We start from the raw sequence: 21,727 nt of genomic DNA on the forward strand, positions 1-21,727 counted from the left end.
TGAAACTAGGATCTCGATTCGCGATTAAAAGAATTTTACCTGTTATGATATGAACTACTTCGTAAAATATTGCTGTCACAGACAAAATCATGCAGCCGAGTTTAGCCAACAGGATCACAGTAACGATCCGTCCAAAAGCACAGACAAAGACCTGCAGAGAAACAGAGTCGCATTAGGAATGGCACTGAGGATCCAGTAAAAGCGAGGTGGTTTGTAGAGAGTAACATTTTTTCAGTCTTATTTTTGATAATCCCTCACGTTGGTATAAACATTGCAGCTGCAGTATGTAATTTTTTTTAAGGTTGGGGAATACTTAAGGCACAGTGTTCCTCAGCTGCTGTGAATCATTTTGGAAATCCTGCATTAATAATTGACAGTCGAGGCTGCTCAGGTTGGCGTTGGCGGGAGTTTTCGACAGATACGTCACACGTCACCATGCTCCGTGCTTCGGAAGAAGTCTAACTTCACGCAATGGTAACGAAAACCTAGCTAGGAACCACGGTGGAAAGACAAATCGGACTCATATGGAGCAAAAGAGATGCGCGATAAGCAATTGATTTTTAGCTACGTAGCTAATCTTAGCAGGCTAGCTTATTTTGCTGATCTGAGATAGTAATACTGGAGAAAAGGAACAGCTAACGATAACTAAATAAAATGGGCTAGCTTCAAAATGTCAATAGTTTAATATGTTTGTTCATTTACATTAGCAGGGATTGCAGTAGATGCTCTAACATGCCCATAACATGCCCATAACATCGAGAGTGTAGTATGTAGCTAAGCATCAATGTGCAGTCCTGGATTAGCGGCGAAAAGTTTCATTTTCTATTAGCATATATAAATCAAAGCTCGTCTCTTAGTTATTTTTTTCATAAATGCTTAAAAATTGAAATAGTTTTAACTACTAATATCATTAAGCATGCATTGGCACGAACAACAAAGACACGTTTTTTTTTTTGCGTTAACAAATTAGATCTCAAGACAATTCGAGGATGCTGAGTGTTTTGTGACTCCTTGTCGGATTCTCGGATCTGATTTACACTGTCAGAAACGCCCGGTCATAAACAAACCGTTTTTTTCCAACACCAGGGGCTTATTTGATCATCTTGAGCGTTTTATTGGAAAATTCCTGTCACGTTTCAGCCTATTTCATTCCTTTCCAAAATCACACTGCTTTTGATCATCGGGTTGGAAGCACTGGATGTGGCACCAACTGCCAGAGAATGAGACTGCTTCTGCTTAAGTATCAGCTCAGAAGTATCTTGACAGGGTGAAAAGCCTGTTATATAGTCAGTACATACAATCCATATCTAAGGAAAGGCAGAGAAAGTACTGAGGAAAATATGTGATTTTTACTTATTGGTTAGATTTACAGCTTCGGATCTGAAACGAATAAACGGTTGAACTGGAATTTCTGGAATGAATAGTACATCGTTCCATCACTTCTTTGTCTGTTCTTGACTTCTGCATTTCTAGAATAAATTCGGACAACCCACGGGGCTTTTACTGTGTTCCGCAGCCTGGCACGTTTTATGCTTGTTTGTTTAGACTAGCGAAGTGCTTCAAGTGCTCATTTTGTTTTCAATCAGACTCTCGAGGATAGCCGTTTCTTTTTTCTACTTATTCCAAATTGTTAGAGAGAAAGAAAAAAAAGAAAAAGAAAAAAGCCGGTAAAAGCATCAAAGGTGGTTTTAATGGTGACCTCTTGTCTGTGAGACATGCTCTAATGAGGTATTCTGATGTTGTCATGCACATCACTGCCGAGACTGTCCAGATTCTTCTAGTTAACGTAACACCCGTTTGAAACCATCCCCTCAAATTGTACTTTTATAAACCTGCTCTCTTCAGCATTGCCTTTGCTAATAGGCTTGACTCATTGCTGCAGAAGATGCAGAAGACCTTGTGGTCCTCCCGGACCATAGAGTAGCTCTGCAGTTTTAGCGTATGGCTGCCCAGTGGGATTTACTCTGTACTACAGCAGGGAGTTGTTCCCATCTTCCTTTATGAACAACAGAGGATGATAACCTTCATCTGACCCTAACTAGGATCACATCCAAACTCATCTAGCTCTTTTTTCAGGGGGGGAAAAAAATAGTGTGGCATCTGTATTCCAAAAACATACTGAACTGAACGTATCGACAAATATATACTGTACGGTGCAGGCGAGTAGCATGTGCATGTTAGCCTGCTGGGTGGAAAGAAGGAATTTTATGTCTCTGCATGTTCCTAAGAGTGCTCACTTTGCCTGAGGGAGTTTGTGTGCAAAAGCCCAGTGAACTTTCATCGTTTTACTTGCTGAGCCAGGAGTCACAGCGGAGCTGCTTTTGTGCTTTCTGGAAAACCAGAAGTGACCAAAAATACCAAGTGAAATGTCACTTCTTCCAGTATATTAAACCACTTTAAAGTAATACCACAAGGACAAAAACAAGTTTTAAATGAATTTGGGGGTAGAAAAGTTTTTATTATATGTGCCTCAGATACATTGCAGCATAGTGGAGTTCTTTTCTTCACATATCCCTCCTGAGAAGGTTGGGGGTCAGAGCACAGGGGCAGCTACTGTATGATACAGCACCCCTATAGCAGGGAGGTTTAAGGGCCTTGTCCAATTGCCCAACAGTGGCAGCTTGGCAGCACTGGGGCTTTGTATCCCAACATTCCAACCAACAACCCAGAGACTTTAAACCACTTGAGCCACCATTTCCCCAACAACAATTATTTGAAACACTGCTGCAATACGGTATATTGGTTTCAACGCTGAGAAAACTTCTAAACTCTCTCTCTCTCTCTATATATATATATAAAATTTATATACAATCCAGTATGCAATGCAGTGTTTTTGCCTTTAAATTAGGGATTACATGATTCTTACTCGTGTGCTACTGTAAGAAGGTCATGCAAAATGAAAAATCCTACTTGGGGTTGCTGTTGGTGTCTGAATGCTATAATGATTCAGAGGACAAATACTTGGCCGGCCGGCTGGCTGGCTTGGAGGGCAGTGGTGGCTGTGGTGGCTCAAGTGGTTAAGGTTCTGGGTTGTTAATTTGATAGTTGGGGTTCAAGTCTCAGCACTACTACTGCCACTGTTGGGCAAATGAGAAAGATCCTTAATCCTGCCCCTGTGCTCTGAACCCTACCATAGAAATATACAAAGAAAATAATATGTGGTATTAATAAAGGCTTCTATGCCCAGATTTCAGAAGATGAGTATGAGGATCAGTTCCATAAAGATGGTGCTGTTCTGAATCTGTTTTAACGTACAGTACTACAACTGGGTATCTAGTCCCCCATCGGCGTTTGGTCGGATTACGATATCTTAAGCTTGATTTCTGACATCGTTAAACCAAAAATACAAAACGTTCTTTCATCTTTAGTAAGCAGGAATTATGTGACCGAATATGAGATGCTTTTCTGCTTAGTGAAGTGATGTGACGTGACGTACGGCTAAGAACGGTGACCCATACTCAGAATTTGTTCTCTGCATTTAACCCATCCAAAGTGCACACACACAGCAATGAACACACACACCGTGAACACACACCCGGAGCAGTGGGCAGCCATTTATGCTGCAGCGCCCGGGGAGCAGCTGGGGAATTCAGTGTTTTGCTCAAGGGCACCTCAGTCATGGCTGGCCCGAGACTGGAACCCACAACCTTCGGGTTACGAGTCAGACTCTCTAACCATTAGGCCACGACTGCTTAGTACGTTTATAAAGAGAACTGTAACTGTTTTTCTGTCAGCTCAAAGCCCTTTTCCTCTCTTCAAAAACACATTTTCACGTGCAGAACATGGATTTTTATTCATTTCTATCACACCATTCTGTGTAAACTCGAGAAACTCCAAGGAGATCAGCAGTTTCTGAGATATTCAGATCAGTCTGTCTGGCACCAACATCCAAGCCAGGGTTAAAGTCAGTGCAAGCTTTTTTTTCACCTCCCTCCTTCCTGCTGATATGCAATTTGTTTCTAGTGATCTAGATAATATGGTTATATCTTATACACGTACATGTATGCCAATATGTTATCAGGTTAGGCAGAAGAGCATACAGCCCACACAGAAATTATACTTAAGATTAAATCTCAAAACAATTAATGTAAAAAAAGCAAGAGGAAATAAAGTTTCGGTGCAGGATTTCTGTGCTTGATCTCCATGATATGGTGAAAAATTGGACAGACCTGAGGAGCCGCTGCTCCTCTAAGTGCACTGGAGGCAGTTGTGGTGGTTTGGCCAGGTTACAAATAGTCATGTCTCAGTGGACAGAAATCCCATGGCATCCCCAGGAACAGTGAAGATTGTATCAAACAGGCTGGAGACCATGAATCTGAACTGATCCTCTTATAGTACCCACAGTTAGCAGAAGACAGCAAGTAGGCAGAAGTAGACCTCTGTGTGTGTAAGTGTGTGTGTGTCTGTCTGTAGGTTTGTCTATGTGTGTATACTGTGTGTGTGTCTATCTGTCTGTGTGTGTTTGTGTGTCTGTCTGTAGGTTTGTCTATGTGTGTATACTGTGTGTGTGTCTATCTGTCTGTGTGTGTTTGTGTGTCTGTTTGAAGGTCTGTCTATGTGTGTATACTGTGTGTGTGTCTCTCTGTCTGTGTGTGTTTGTGTGTCTGTTTGAAGGTCTGTCTATGTGTGTATATGTGTGTCTCTCTGTCTGTGTGTGTTTGTGTGTCTGTTTGAAGGTCTGTCTATGTGTGTATATGTGTGTCTCTCTGTCTGTGTGTGTTTGTGTGTCGTCTGAAGGTCTGTCTATGTGTGTATATGTGTGTCTCTCTGTCTGTGTGTGTTTGTGTGTCTGTTTGAAGGTCTGTCTATGTGTGTATATGTGTGTCTCTCTGTCTGTGTGTGTTTGTGTGTCTGTTTGAAGGTCTGTCTATGTGTGTATATGTGTGTCTCTCTGTCTGTGTGTGTTTGTGTGTCTGTCTGAAGGTCTGTCTATGTGTGTATACTGTGTGTCTCTCTGTCTGTGTGTGTTTGTGTGTCTGTTTGAAGGTCTGTCTATGTGTGTATATGTGTGTCTCTCTGTCTGTGTGTGTTTGTGTGTCGTCTGAAGGTCTGTCTATGTGTGTATATGTGTGTCTCTCTGTCTGTGTGTGTTTGTGTGTCGTCTGAAGGTCTGTCTATGTGTGTATATGTGTGTCTCTCTGTCTGTGTGTGTTTGTGTGTCTGTCTGAAGGTCTGTCTATGTGTGTTTGTGTGTCTCTCTGTCTGTGTGTGTTTGTGTGTCGTCTGAAGGTCTGTCTATGTGTGTATATGTGTGTCTCTCTGTCTGTGTGTGTTTGTGTGTCTGTTTGAAGGTCTGTCTATGTGTGTATATGTGTGTCTCTCTGTCTGTGTGTGTTTGTGTGTCTGTCTGAAGGTCTGTCTATGTGTGTTTGTGTGTCTCTCTGTCTGTGTGTGTTTGTGTGTCTGTCTGAAGGTCTGTCTATGTGTGTTTGTGTGTCTCTCTGTCTGTGTGTGTTTGTGTGTCTGTTTGAAGGTCTGTCTATGTGTGTATATGTGTGTCTCTCTGTCTGTGTGTGTTTGTGTGTCTGTTTGAAGGTCTGTCTATGTGTGTATATGTGTCTCTCTGTCTGTGTGTGTTTGTGTGTCGTCTGAAGGTCTGTCTATGTGTGTATATGTGTGTCTCTCTGTCTGTGTGTGTTTGTGTGTCTGTTTGAAGGTCTGTCTATGTGTGTATATGTGTGTCTCTCTGTCTGTGTGTGTTTGTGTGTCTGTCTGAAGGTCTGTCTATGTGTGTTTGTGTGTCTCTCTGTCTGTGTGTGTTTGTGTGTCTGTCTGAAGGTCTGTCTATGTGTGTTTGTGTGTCTCTCTGTCTGTGTGTGTTTGTGTGTTTGTTTGAAGGTCTGTCTATGTGTGTATATGTGTGTCTCTCTGTCTGTGTGTGTTTGTGTGTCTGTTTGAAGGTCTGTCTATGTGTGTATATGTGTGTCTCTCTGTCTGTGTTGCAAATAAAGTGCAGCAGATGGTGTAATGTGTATATTTATGTTAGGAAGGAGGGTTCATTTTAGGAGAAGTAAAGAGGGCACTGTGAGTAAATGGGAAACACACACTCTGGCATGATCCGACTCGACCGTGCTCTGATCCTGAGCCAGCGGTGACGTCAGTCAAATTTTATTCTTTTATTCTGATTCATACAGCCAAAATGGTTAAACACCCTGACAGAGCTCAGCACTTGTCTCCCAGCTATCCATCTTTTAACATCCGTGATACATTAACATAACAAAGTGTACAGTTTGTCAGCTGTGGATGAGGATAAGGATGAGGATGAAGATGTGAACTGTTCTGGGGAGTCTGAAGTCTTTCAAGTTGATCTCACATGACTGAACAAATCACACACATATGCAGAGCTGGACTAGAGACAGAGAAAAAGTTTCGAATACATAACTTTTAATATTACATACAAGATTAATACTTGTAGCATGATCACAATCAGACCATGTGGTTACTGGAAGTGTAGCAGACTTCGATCATATGACCAAATATCGCAGATGTGATGCAATGGCTGGTGTTGTGACCTCACAGCTTCACGATACAGGGGTTGATCCTGTATCTGTCACATGTCTGTCTGTAGTTCTGTCTAGGTGTATGTGTGTCTATGTGTGTGACTGTTTGTCTGTAGGTCTGTCAATGTGTGTGTGTCTATGTGTGTTTTTTATGTGTGTCTGTTAGTGTGTATAGGTGTGTCTGTTTTTCTATGCGTGTGTATATGTGTGTGTGTGTGTGTGTGTGTGTGTGTGTGTGTGTGTGTGTGTGTGTGTGTGTGTGTGTGTGTGTGTGTGTATGTTTGTGCCTCTGTCTGTCTATAGGCCTTTCTTTGTGTTTGTTTGTGTCTTTGTGTGTCCATGTGTGAGTGTTTATCTGACTTTAGGTATGTCAGTGTGTGTGTTTGTGTGTCTATGTGTCTATGTGTCTGTTTGTTTTTCTGTGTGTGTTTGTGTGTGTGTGTGTCTGTGTTTATAGGTCTGTCTGTTTTTCTGTTTGTGTATTAATGTGTGTGTGTTTTTGCTTGTCTATAGGTCTGTCTTTATGTTTGTTTGTGTGTCTGATTTTCTATATTTGTGTATTTGGATGTATTTTTCAGTATTTTTTGAGCTTGTATAGGTTTCCTTCAGGAACTCAGTTTGCTCCCAGCTTGTCAAATGTATTGCTGTGTGTGTGTGTTTAATGCCATGTGTTTTACACCAACTGATTTCCCATGCAGATGTTCACAGCTACGTTCTGGATTCATTATGATCAATGGGATGGTTGGTGAAATTCATTCATTCATTCATTCATTCATTCATTCATTCATTCATTCATTTTCTACCACTTATCCGAACTACTCGGGTCACGGGGAGCCTGTGCGTCTCAGGCGTCATCGGGCATCAAGGCAGGATACACCCTGGACGGAGTGCCAACCCATCGCAGAGCAGTTGTTGAAATTGCTGTTGAAAAAATATTCATATATAAGATTCAAGATTCACGAAACTTTTATTGTCACTGCACCGAGTACAGCGAAATTAAAGCAGTCCTTATAGTGCAGTTCACTTTGGTGCAAGCTAAACTACAATTTTAAGAAGAAAAAAAAAGGAGTCAAAGTGATAGTAATAAATTAGTCAGTTATTGTAAGTGATGTATAAGATATAATTGAGTGGTAGTTTTGCTTGTGAGAGATGAGAGAGGTCAAATGAGACCGGTCAGACTGTTGACAAGCCGACAGGAAGTCTATGGTAACTTGAAGACAACCGTGGTAAGCAGAAAAGCATCTCAGAATGCACAACATGTCAAACCCAATGGCCTCAGTGGGGACAGAATCACAAACCGAATGGATGAAGGTTGAAAAAATTATGAGGTCATTTTTTTCCAGTCTATGACTCTCCAGTTTCACCGAGTATTAAAGGGACTGGTGAGTAAATATAATGATCCCGCACACAACTTATGGTTAGCGAAAGAACTGTGGTGAGACGGCTTCATTAAAAAGACAGCTGTGCCAAGGCTTGTTAAGGCTGTTTAATATACATGTTTAATATACATGACCATCTGTTTAAAAACTCACAAGTTTCTTAGTTCACGGAGTCTTCATTGAGCCCCGTAAACCTCTTCGCTCTTCATCGCATATATTGATATGAAGTAAACTTCAGATATTTCATTTGATTCAGTCTGAAATGATGCAGTTGCTTAAAAAGTGGCACAATCAAATCTAAATGTGAAGCTACTTGCACTCTCGTTTTCGATCTCTATGCCAGCTGTGGGGGGACTGTTAAGTCTGGGGATGGTAAAGCTATCAACTGTTATGTAAGATTTAGCATGCTTCGTCTGGCTAGCTGACAGAGCAGGCATGCAGTATTTAGATTAAACCCCATTCTTCCTTTCTAGCCAAGTGGCATGTTTGCTTTTCTAGCGCTGTATAAATAGCTTGACAAATGTATGCACTCCAAGCTGTACCATCTAGTCAGAAAACCTGATCTCTGTCTACTTTGCGCTTATGCCTTACTCGGTCGGAGCTTTCCTATTCTTCATTATGCCGTCAAGCTGCTAGTTCCTCTTTAGCTATGCACGTTGCTGCTGCTTTGTGCTCAGAGGCAGTGCAGTTATTCTACAAGGTCATGTGGAGGTGGCAGAGATGAATGTCATATGATCTTTCACTGGCTTGACCTTCGATGAGTCACTGACGTGTTTCGTGGCAGGTTAAAAAATGAATGTATGGCAACTCTAATTCAGTCAAAAATGACACCTATCTCTAATAAGTGCTGTGTGTTTTGTTATGCCGTTGGTTTTTTGTGTCCCTTTACTAGCAATTTTGTTCTTATCCCTGCATAACCCGTGTGCTGGATCTCTGCAGTGAGGAGGACCTGTAATTGAACTTTCAGATGCATGGCCCAGAGGAGAAGATGACTGGAGAGAGAGAGAGAGAGAGAGAGAGAGAGAGAGAGAGAGAGAGAGAGAGAGAGAGAGAGAGAGAGAGAGATGTGCTGACAGATAGATGGCCAACGTCCCTCTTCCTCCTGAGCCGCACTCATTAGACATACATCTGATTGCTCTGTCTTTCGGGAATTCACCATCCAATCCTACCAGGTGATCTATTTCAATAATCCACTTATGTCAGCTTAAGGCTGTGCAGTCCATCCCATTTTACCACAGAATATAGAATGAGATTATACAAGCTACTGTAAGAAGCCATGCTGATTTCTTTAGCCTTGATGATAGAAAGATGACATATAAAATCTGTGCAGAACAAGCGACTAGCAATCCGATTCCAGTTTTTATAGTTAGACTGTAAAGATATAGATTTACACTACTCAGAGAAAATCCAGGTAGTTTTTCCATCCACAGAAAGTCAATCTGAAATGAAACAGATATCATTATTTCTCAGTCCCTGTGCGGTTGTAATGTTTCATTCGAGGAAATCTTGACACGTAACATGCGAGGCAGCTTGTCGAACACGACAAAAAAGCAAGGCCCTTTTGTTTATATATACGTTGTGACTCAAGCCCAAATAACTGCATTGTTAGCTTGAGCAACTGGTGATTCAGACCCTCATATTGCATCAGACTTTCATGTCCCTGAAAGGCAGTTGGCAGGAGAGAGAACCTGCAGACAGCCGACATCTCCTGGGGTTTGACCAGGCAAGATGATTGATAGGAAATCCGGGGATCCAATATCTGTGAACATGGGAACATATGTGTGCGTATGTGTGAGTGTGTGTGTGTGTGTGTGTATATATATATATATACCTGTATGTACTGTAGCTTGTATGTTATATAATTCAATAAAACACCACACCGTAATGCACGATGCCACCTACAGCCACATACATTATTTTAAATCATGTATACCATTTCTGACATTTTGGATCGAGCTATTTTTAATCCTATAGGTTCTTGATTGAAGTGAACATGACACCCAGGATCCAGCTGGGGACTAACAGAGGTTGCTAGGCAGGATTTTGCATTAATGATGACCAAATTTATTACTCTTTGAATTTTTAACAGCTCACCGACAAAGATGTGGGCTATTCCTGGAAATAACTAATGAACCATGAACTCTACGTAGTCTGTTAATCTTTGTAGTGAGCAAGCAAAGAGGAAAGAAAATGGTAGAAATGAGAGAAGAACTGCTTCTGTGCACTTTGCAGTTAGGCTGGGCATTCCGACTCGTTTTACTGAATCGATTCTTCTGATATTTCGATTCATTTGATTCACAGGGTATTTCCATCGACTCGTAGAGTATTTCCCGTTCACTTATTCACACTGTATATACTTTAACAAAAGTTTATTGTGGTAATAATGCATCGTGACATTTTTTTTGTGTGTGTGAAAAACAAAATATTTGTACAAAACACTATATATAACTCATTTAGTACAGACTCAAAAGAAAATATATGTATTACAAACAATCTTTTACAAACAAAAGTACAAAACACGTAGGTTTTTGTAGAAAAGACAAAAAAGAAAAGAAAAGAAAAGAAAAGACAACTTTCGATTCGCTCACTCGCCCGAATCGATTCGATGGACTCGCTTAAAAGAGTCGTTCAAAATGAAACGATTCATCGCGCATCGCCCATCACTAGTTTGCAGTCGGTCGCCCGCGCGCTCTCTCCCTCTTCCCCGACCTGCCATGGATGTTACGCCGGCTAAATATGCGTTCATCATTATTTTGCTTCACTTTCAGCACACAAAGGCTCTCTATATCACCGACAGCATAGGTATGTGCAAAGCTTTTCCTCTTGTTTATTCGGATTTCACTATTGATGTGTACTTTATGTTTGGAGTGCCGAGAGATCAGAGATCCTTCTAATGAACCTAAGATCTGAGCAGATCAAATGCAACACTTGCGTTATTTGGAAACAAATTACAGTCTTTAATAAATAACATTAGAGTGCGTCGGATTTTGTGGAAAAATAAAAAAAATAAAAAAAATAAAAAAAAAATCTCTGCAAGGGGGCAATGCCCTGAATGTCAGCAACCTTTATGGTGTCTCCAACTTTTTTTTTCCTTTCCTCCTTTCCTTTTTTCCTAACACTAAGCACTGAGTCCGACTGTGACATGTTTTAATAAATAACTTTTGGATGAATTCCTAAAAAAAAAGAAAAAAGAAAGAAAAAAAAAAAGCCATGTATCTGCTGGGTAACTTTCTGTTGATCTCCCTGACACTTCAGGCTCTCTGAGATCTCCATGCGTTTCTTGGTGGAGGTGAAATAGCTGACAGAGGCAGTGTTTCTGCCTTTTAATATTCTGCATAAAACTCAGGCATTAGTGTCACTGCTTCTGAAGAGGACGCAAGGCTGGAAAAACAACTGTGCAGTCCTTTAGCATGCTGTGCTTACACCTTTCTCTGGAGGTGAAGTTCACTTGCATATGCATAGGGCACCGTGTGCATGTCTGACACCAGCCTGTACACTGATGGAAACTTGGCCTTCTTCTTTGGATCAGGAATGCACGACGCTAGTGGAAGTTGTGTTCCATCTGCGTTGAATCACTCTGCACCCACTTTGTGTTTTTACCAAAGCCCTTGTAGATGTCAAGATCGTCAACCGTCCCCACTGATGATTACTGAGTTATGCACTGACCTGTTATCTGTATGTGACGGATGTGTATTGACTGTGTGTGTGTGTGTGTGTGTGTGTGTGTGTGTGTGTGTGTGTGTGTGTGTGTGTTTGTGCCTATGGCAGATTCACTGCAGCATGTCCTGAAGGAGTACACCCTGGTGAAGCCGGTGAGCGTGGACACGGATGGACGCTTCCTCTCCCACTCTGTCTCGGCTGACCGCCTGAGTGGGCTGCAGCACCGGCGCAGGAGGCGAGACGCTCGTGAGCACGGAGGGCCTGAGCACCAAGAGACAATCTTTTACAATGTCACTGTTTTTGGACAAGAGTTTCACATGCTCTTGAGGCACAACTCACGCTTGGTGGCCCCGGGAGCGACTCTGGAGTGGCACGAGGAGGATAACCAAACCTGGACAGAACCACTACTGCCAAGCAAATGCTTGTACGTGGGCCACATTACTAATGTACCAGATACTTCAGTGGCTATTAGCAACTGTGACGGCCTGGTGAGTGAATTCTCTTTGAAACGGAACACGATTCTTGACTTGGGTCCAGTGTTATAATAAGCGTTCGTTTTGATATTTTATAACGGTCACTAATTATTAATTAAGAGGACAGGCGTTGAAAGCATAGATACTGTGTTTGTGGTAGTGAATATGCGTGCATCACAAAGTCTTTGCATTCTATCCATTTCTACTAAGATTAAAGTATTGGCACCCTCGGGTCCGTTCGGGCCGCTTGCCTCTATTGCTGCAGGCCAACAACCCACTGTGTGTTTTGTACACCGACGTGCACCCCGCGAGGTCGCTAAGCGACAGCACCACATCCATTTTTTTTTTCTCACATCTTTGAAAATATTCCAAAGATTTGTCTATTAAAACCACGCTTCAATTTTTGATTCAGTATTTCTTCATATTCATCGGATCTCCTGTTTATTCTAGTGGCTTTGAGATCAGAACTGAGCGAATGCTTATTGGCAAAACAGAGAGCGCTGTTGGCATCGAACATTTATGTTGTTTATCAAATATCACACGTCTCATGTTTTCCCACCAAATGTGCTCTCGATAACTAAAACTCCGTGAATTAGAGATGGACATAAAATATGATTTGCGTGTTTCCTTTGAACTCTGTCCATGTGGAAATGTTCCTCACTGAAGCTCCACGGAAGCTAGCATCAGTACGGGATAACGCAATTAACTACATGAGTAAAATCATCATAAGTACTAAAAAAAATTACAAAATTACATCCAGGTCAGTTTTAGAGTTTTATTAGAGTGAAGAATGAACTAAGGTAACCATGCACAGGGATTGCCTCTGTAGCGCAGAAGTGTGACTCACGCGGAGAGAGTTACCTTTTCATCAAAAACACCTCGAGCTATGAGTGTGTCCGGACTCCTCCCTGAAACCCTGGTGTGACCTCACATGTGTTGACTCCTGTCTTCACCTTCCATCCTACCTCTTCACTGCGGGAAGAGAAGGAGTGAGTGTGCAAACCTCGCAGAGAACCATCACACACACACACACACACACACACAAACACACACACACACACATATATACACACACAGGGCATCCCAGGAGATGACGGACCCGGCTTGGAGTCTGGCCAAGCTGGATGGCAGGATTACTCCATCTGACCTGCACTGCTTTTACTCAGTGAAGGGAATCTAGAGGGAAAACAGGCTTTTAGCATTCGGATGTGAGAGTCTTCATAATTTAGTTACTTTCCAGTCAGAGTTGACCCTGTTAGTCTAGGATACACATTTTAGTTATGTGCATGTTTAAGTTCATAATTTGTTGCTTTTTTTTCATTCTAAATGATAAATACTCTTCTTATAATCTTAGATGTCGATAATCTAGATTTTAGTTTGTCGCCTTAGGGCTCGTTATATCGATAACCCGGCATTTTCCTGAGCGCATACAGTTTTCTAATCCTGCATGTTTCTCTTACTTTGTGATAACTCCAGCATTAGCAGTACCTGTGCTTGAAGACTCAGCTCCTCAGAGAGCACTCTGTTGCAGAAACGCCCTCAGCTCGCTTCCTCTGATTTATGTCTATCTAGAAATGTGCTATCTTTTGCCATGAGGCTCTTTCTTAACGTGATCGATCACCTTCGTTCCGTTATTACCAGATTGCGGTGTTGACATTTTTGAAACGTGTGACCAGATAGAACTTTGCGGTATCTCTGTAACCGTGTTTCCAGGACCACATAGAGAACGATCGAACCCGGCAAGCGGAGAAGAAGAAGACAGCAGCAAGAGATACCGTGGCGCTAGTTAATTAAAGGCAGGATCTCAGATTTTTGAGAAATTCTTCAGAAAACTGAGTTGGGCCGAATAATAAACAAAAAGCAAAACAAAAATCAAAGCAAACGTGTAGCCAATGAGCAGAAAGGGGCAGGGCTTGTCGATATGCGGCGGAGAGCGTGTTCAGTGCGCATGTGCGACGTTAGCAGAAAGCTGTTTTAGCATGGACATGGAGGATAAAAACAAAGAAAGAAATAGAAGAAAGGCTTACGATAAGGCAAGAAGTAGGACGTGTTAATATAGGATCAGCTTTCCAGCGCTGGAGAGAACTGAAGGAGCAGGAAGTTGGCCACATATTCACAGGTTGGAGTTTCCCGAGTCAATAACTCCTGAGCTAAACGCTGTTACTACACAAATAACACCTCTTTTCTATCGTAGTGATGTAGAGAGGCAGCTACAACCGCGTTTTGTGTAGTAACAGCGTTTAGCTCAGGAGTTATTGACTCGGGAAATTCGACTTTACTTAAGACGCCGAGGCGCTTTTTTCCTTCTCGATAGGTGAGTAACGTTGGTTTTGCTTTGTTACACAGAACTAATATATGCCTTTGTCCTTTACATCATTATGCTTGTGTGGCATTTTTGCTTGTTTGTTTATCTGCAATCGTATTGTTCTTCCCTTCAGCTATGATAAAGACACGTTTCTTTCTGTTAGTTGCCTGGGTTACGTATGTATGTGTGGGCGGAGCTATAAACAGAGGGGTGGGACCCATTTGGGTTAGGGACGTGTTTGTTTTGGTGATTTCAAATGTCGACATTGGCTTTCAAACAACGGAGACCCTGTCGATAAGTAACATGTTGATGACATAGGAGCACGTTCAGGAATGCAGGAATGAATGTTGTACCACGTGGAAACGATTTTGTCGTGCCTTGCAACAAAATGGAACATCTTCCATTACTGTAAGGCCTTGTTTTTTTCCCCACAAATCTGTGTAGCAAAGTTCATGCCAGACCAGCACCACATAAGTGTACGATGGAGGGCAAAGAGGCAAAGAGACGAAAGAATCTGGAATTAGTGACACGGTTGTAAATGCTGTGCATGTCTAATCAGAAGGTTATGGGTTCAAAGCCTGGCACTGCCAAATTATCAATGCTGGATTTTTGACCAATCCCGTCCATGCTCTATTAAAAATCAAGTCAGTTTTCCTTGTGAACTCAAAGAGGTTCTTTTATCACCCATCCATCCGTTTATACTACACAGGTTCACAGGGACCCCGCAATCTATCCCAAGGCATTCACGGCACAAGTCAGGGGACACCCTGAATGGGGTGCCAACCTGCTACAGGGTACAATCACACACATTCACACACTGCAGAGAATTTAAAGATACCAGAGATACTTTGGACTGCAGGAGGAAACCAGTTGAATCACACTCTTGAATCACAGACAGAGGCAGGAGTCGGAGTCAGATCTCTAACCCCCCCTCGCTAACAATGACCCACTATCAATGTACTTCAAGTGATCTGTTTATTTCCTCCTCAGTTCTGGCAGTCATCATATGACAGATGCATCTAATCACTTCAACAAGAGCTGATCCAGATGTTTAAGTGATGCATCTTAGAGAAAGGATAAAGGATACAAGGAGCTGAAAAGTTTTGAACACTTTTCTTGCCACAACCCTCAGAATCTTTGCAATCGGAGTAAGATTTTTTTAAACTTTATTTTAGTATACTTTAATTTTTTTGTCCCAAGCACCTATATCTAGTAGGAAAACAAACACAGAGGAACAACTGGGCATTGTCACTAAGCAGATATTTTACAGAAATACAGTATATAAACTGAGGATGTAAATTATATCAATTTTAAATTTTAATTTGTCTCTAAAGCCAGATGTGAAGGTGTTGAGGTAAAACTATATGGGCAATTACTATATGTAATTGCATAACCAGGAAATTCTCTGATTAGAGGTTGTTTCAGCTCCATGCTGTGGCCTTTATTACCATTATTTATGGCCCAGCAGTGGCAGCTTGGTGGACGTAGGAATCGAACTCACAACCTTCTGATTGGTAGCCCAACACCTTAGGCAACCACATTAATTCCTAGATTAGCAGAAGTATTTTATATGATCAATGTGAACTTTGACAAGCCTACTGGTGGTCCTGGTGGGACAGCAGAATCCCATGCTGTCATTCATTGCTGCATCCCGGGTTTGATTCCCAGCCATTAAGGATTAGTGCCGTCCCAAGCCTGGGTAAAATGGGCGGCTCGCGTCAGGAATGGCATCCGGCATAAAACCTGTGTCAAATATATATATATGACCCGCTGTGGTGACCTTGAACAGGGAGCAGCTGAAAGACCAACGTCTTTCAACAACGTGGCCTTTGACTCAGATTTAGATTATTGTGGAGTTATGACATCATCACAAGACAGGAGTGATGATGTCATATCTTCAATTGGAGCAAGTTGCTGGATTAAATAACTCACAGAATCCTGCACTTAAAAGTTATTCATGAGTTTCACATCCAGCACTTGAGCGGTCATTTTTTTTGCGTGTTTGCCAGCAGGCTCTGGGGTCTGTGTTCGGTCATCTGCGTATCCGTCCCTTATGAAAGTAAGTGTTTCTGTGTTCTGGCTCTGTGTTTGTGAAGGAAATATTTAGTGTAACGATGTGATACGATCAGGAAATAATCTGAATCTTTCCTCGAAGTAAAACTGTGGAAATCTTATTTCATATTTTGATATATTTTTCTCGCATGCTAGCACCTCTGACGCCAACAACGTTCAGAGAGAGCCGGGGAAAACATTTTCATTTTTGTCTAGATCTTATTAATGTAATCCAATTGTAATTCCAATATATTAATATCGAGGGAGAGAAAAATAGATGCTGGAAAAGGATTGATTATTTAAAGCTGCCAGAACGTAAGCGATAACACGAACTAGCGCTAATTGTTTCTTACGGAGCAGATTATTTTTCTTATAGCACATTTTAGAATGATTTATTCTTTACGTAAGACATATAAAAAGCTTATTTAAACGTCGATGTAAATTGTGTAAAACTGTAGAAGCCGTTTAAAATGTCATGACTCAAAGCCTCAGAGATTTTTTTTTCCTCAACACAAACAGAATTTTCAGATTGTCTGGAAAATAAATATCTTTAATGTACAGTATGTGCTGTAGCGGCCGATTATGAACCTGGCACCAGGTTTTATTTCATTTTACTATACTGTATTTTTATCCTACAGAAAATATACTACTGGTAGTTATTCCAGATCGCAGGCTAACATTATGGCACTAGATTGTACTGGAAGTTTAGAGTACAAACCTCCCCAAGCTTATTCTCACTCATGGCAGAGTGATTAGAAATGCCATACATGTTCCAGGTGGATCGTCTGTTGATGTGTCGGATCGTGAAAGTGTTATGAAAGGGTTCTTGACAGCTACGCATTCCAAAACTTACACAGCATTGTAGCTGAACAAGCTTATTGCATGCGCCTTCTCATGCATATTTTCTGAGCACAGCCACATACAGAAACACACACACACACATACACACGCTTGTGTCTTACTATGCTTCTGGGGACCTTCCTAATGATTAATCCAGCTAATCCATGCGGTACTACAAACGCCTAAATCATATACCAACCCAGTGTAAAAAAAGGATCCGTTTACCTCATGATGACCATCTACATTGTTTTTTTTTTCATTTATACACATTGTTAAATGTGAATTAATGAATAGAATTTAAAAAATGATGTTGGGATTTTGGGGACACGGTGGCTTAGTGGTTAGCACGTTTGCCTCACACCTCCAGTGTTGGGGGTTCGATTCCCGCCTCCGCCTTGTGTCTGTGGAGTTTGCATGTTCTCCCCGTGCCTCGGGGGTTTCCTCCGGGTACTGCGGTTTCCTCCCCCGGTCCAAAGACATGCATGGTAGGTTGATTGGCATCTCTGGAAAATTGTCCGTAGTGTGTGTGTGTGAATGAGAGTGTGTGTGTGCCCTGCGATGGGTTGGCACGCCGTCCAGGGTGTATCCTGCCTCGATGCCCGATGACGCCTGAGATAGGCACAGGCTCCCCCTGATCCAAGAGTTCGGATAAGCGGTAGAAAACGAGTGAGTGAATGAATGTTGGGATTTTCCCCTCACGGTCTTACGGGCCAGAAGATTTTCATGCATAGTAGTGTCTAGAGTTTACGCAGAATGGAGCAGAAAACAACAAACTTCCAGAAAGCTGGAAGCTTCCTTTTCGGAGGGAAGCTCAGGGGGAAACTCAGGGGAAAAAGGCCAGTCAGATTTTAGCCAAAAGGAAGAGCACAGTAATGCAAATAACCGCTCTGTACAAGCGCGTTGAGGGGAAAAGCATCTCAGAAGGAACACGGTGAAACTTTAGGAGGATGAGGTACAACATAAGAAGGCTCCGTCGGGTTCCACTCCTGTCAGCCAAGCAGAAGACTCTGAGGCTCCAGTGTTATTTTAGTTTTGTTCGTCTGTCAGCGCCGATTTTTCCTTTTGCCAATTCTTAACAAGCTCTTCCTTATGCTGCTTCTCCACAGCATTATATCTGAGCAAACTTCCTTGGCAGTCTGCACTTCTCTGCAAGTCTGCAAACCTCTGCAGAATACACCCACCACTAAGCTCCGGCTCTGTAAGTGGCAGTGGGGCTCGAGCACCGCACCAAGGTGCATGCTGGGAGGACCAAAGCCCTGCTAAGTGAGAAGTGAGTAGGAGGCGGCGCGGCGACTGTGTGCCTCGATTCTCCAGCAGGGGCACAAGCTGTTGCTGCCACTACAGCTACTTTTCTGTAGGGGAACTTGTGCTGAAGCAGATGTGCCTCCTACACAGAAGACATGTGTGTTTTCCGACTTCTTCCTGGTCGATTAGGAAGCTGGTCTTCGTGACCAGCTCATCCGTGTTGCATTCGGTCTCGTGTGCGCCAAGTTTGATAGGAAGAGAGTGCATTCCTCCCGTCTGTAGCTTTTAGTGTCTCCTTTCAACAAATTTCTTTTCTTTCCTCACATTTAAAGCAGTGTGCAAACATCTGGAAAAAAAATAAGGAAGAAGAAAATAAAAAGCAGGTTTTCGCCAAGGGTGTCACCATACGTCTTTCGTATGCAGTTTGTCAAACATATCGTTCAATAGAGAGAAGAAAAAAAAAATAAACAGAAAATGATTTGAAAAAATATTGTTTTTTTGACCTTATTCATGACATGAATTTCGGTGCCATTTTTATTGCGGTTGTAGATCTTCTGATCTCCTGGGATTTTCACATGGAACTAGTCTCGTAAAAAACACCCAGGTTGTAAAGGTGGAAAATAAATTCTTCCTCAGAGAAGTTTTGAGGTGACAGGAAGTCAATGAATTAGTCTTTACAGCCATGCTGAGCAAATAAGCAACACAGATCACATCAAACCATGCACTGGATTAGAAGAAGACCACATGGAGTTCACTGTAGATGAAACCTGACAGCTTAAGACCTGATGTCTAACACCGCACTGGAGGCCGAATGTTAGTGGTGTGTGTAGAGTGTCGGTTTTAATTTTGGACGATCGTCTGTAGACTGCAGAAGGCAGCATGAAAATTGATCAAGGTGTGTTTTGGATCCTGTTAGCCAGCATGTTTCTGTGATAGGAGTTCACAGGAGAAGAGTTTAATCTTCTGGCTGTTAGATGTTGAATACAATCACTTGCAACAGATCTGTGAAAGTGTCTCGGCTCATGTGCCACGTCTGAGATCACCTCGGGGATGCTTTAAAAGCCCCTGATTCAAACGTATCTATGCAGACCATCTGCAGAAACTAATCAGTGGGCCCTTGGAGAGGGATCTGTGATGTGTGTGTCTGTGTGTACTTGGCTTTTCGGTGACAGACGATGAAAGAAGAACGCTAGCCAGGTGGGGTGTTCCTGAAGTACTTTGATGATGTCATTAACATTCTGCCACTGACAAGAGAAACAAAACTCACCGTTTTCAGCACGGGATCTCACCGTTCTCTGTCCACAGAACAGACCTCCAGCTCATTCACAAACGTACAGCTCTGAGCAAGGGCATGCTGGGGAAGCTCGGATTTAACAGAGACTCGAACTTGCTCTTGTTCTTGCTCTGCCTCTGGCTGAGCTTCTGAGTGTGTGTTGTGAAACCTCAGACTAAGAGTCATGTGACGTGGCAGCTGGAAGTGTTGAGTGGGAAGAGGGGCCTGTGCTGCATCAGCATAGTCTCTGATACCTTTAAAACACTCCGAGGAGGGATGAGCTGGATTTTGTAGATACGAGACGTGTCAGCGAAAACATGGGAGGATTCCTCCTTGCACTCGCCCGGGTGAACTGGGTGGGGTGGTTAGAGCAGAATTCTTTCTTTTATGAGATCATACTAAAGACAGAATGTCTGTTAGGTTTCTTTTTTTGTCAAAGAAACTGCTTTCTAAACATCATGATTTAATAATTACTTAAATCACAGAATACTGAAGTGTTGGGAATACTGGGTTGTAGGGAATACTGGAGTGTAAGGAATACTGGGTTGTAGGGAATACTGGAGTGTAAGGAATACTGAAGTGTAGGGAATACTGGGTTGTAGGGAATACTGGAGTGTAATGAATACTGGGTTGTAGGGAATACTGGACTGTAAGGAATACTGGGTTATAGGGAATACTGGAGTGTAAGGAATACTGGGTTGTAGGGAATACTGGAGTGTAAGGAATACTGGGTTGTAGGGAATACTGGAGTGTAGAGAATACTGGAGTGTAAGGAATACTGAAGTGTAGGAAATACTGAAGTGTAGAGAATACTGTTGTGTAGGGAATACTGATTTCTAAGGAATACTGAGGTGTAGAGATTACTGAAGTGTAGGGAATACTGAGGTGTAGAGATTACTGAAGTGTAGGGAATACTGAGGTGTAGAGATTACTGAAGTGTAGGGACTACTGAAGTGTAGGAAATACTGAAGTGTAGGGAATACTGAGGTGTAGAGATTACTGAAGTGTAGGAAATGATGAGGTCTAAGGAATACTGAGGTTCAGGGATTACTGAAGTATAGTGAATACAGAGGTGTAGGAATAATGGAGTCTATGGATTACTGAGGTGTATGGAATACAAAACTCTAGGGAATTCTAAGGAGTATTGAATACTGAAGTCTATGGAATACTGAGGATTAGGGAATACTGAAGTGTAGGGAATACTAAAGTGTAGGGAATACTGAGCATTAGGGAATACTGAAGTATAGGGAATACTGAGCATTTGGGAATACTGAAGTGTAGGGAATACTAAAGTGTAGGGAATACTGAGCATTAGGGAATACTGAAGTGTAGGGAATACTATAGTGTAGGGAATACTGACCATTAGGGAATACTGAAGTGTAGGGAATACTAAAGTGTAGGGAATACTAAAGTGTAGGGAATACTGAGCATTAGGGAATACTAAAGTGTAGGCAATACTGAGCATTAGGGAATACTGAAGTGTAGGGAATACTAAAGTGTAGGGAATGCTGAAGTGTAGGGAATACTGAAGTGTAGGGAATGCTGAAGTGTAGGGAATACTAAAGTGTAGGGAATACTAAAGTGTAGGGAATACTGAGCATTAGTGAATACTGAAGTGTAGGGAATACTAAAGTATAGGGAATACTGAGCATTAGGGAATACTAAAGTGTAGGGAATACTAAGCATTAGGGAATACTAAAGTGTAGGGAATACTGAAGTGTAGGGAATACTGAAGTGTAGGGAATACTAAAGTGTAGGGAATACTAAGCTGTATAGACTACTGAAGTGGACCGGAATACTAATCCAGGGAGTCAGGCTTTAAAGAGGAGTTAACCATAAAAATCACATTTTTAGTTCAAGAGTATCTTAATGTTCTGTCATTCTTTCACAGCTTAGGAATCTAAAGTACCTTCTTAGACACTGCTTTCATTCTCTCATTCTTTCTTCCTATTTCTTTCCAGCTATGTATCTCTGTCTTTCACTCTGACGTTGGCCTGAAG

At 42.0% G+C, this 21,727-nt stretch overlaps 1 protein-coding gene across 2 annotated transcripts in view; it reads left to right on the plus strand.

Moving 5' to 3' along the window:
• The first annotated feature begins 10,533 nt into the window (after positions 1-10,533).
• adamts2a (ADAM metallopeptidase with thrombospondin type 1 motif, 2a) overlaps positions 10,534-21,727 on the plus strand; it is a 60,326-nt gene continuing 49,132 nt past the window's right edge. For both annotated transcript variants that reach the window (XM_047805703.1, XM_047805704.1), the window contains exons 1-2: positions 10,534-10,681; positions 11,648-12,027. In XM_047805703.1, coding sequence (XP_047661659.1) covers positions 10,594-10,681; positions 11,648-12,027 — 468 coding nt within the window. In that variant the 5' untranslated portion in view covers positions 10,534-10,593. The remainder of the gene's footprint in view (positions 10,682-11,647; positions 12,028-21,727) is intronic.

This window comes from Tachysurus fulvidraco, chromosome 21 (assembly GCF_022655615.1).
Source record: "Tachysurus fulvidraco isolate hzauxx_2018 chromosome 21, HZAU_PFXX_2.0, whole genome shotgun sequence".
NCBI lineage: Eukaryota > Metazoa > Chordata > Actinopteri > Siluriformes > Bagridae > Tachysurus > Tachysurus fulvidraco.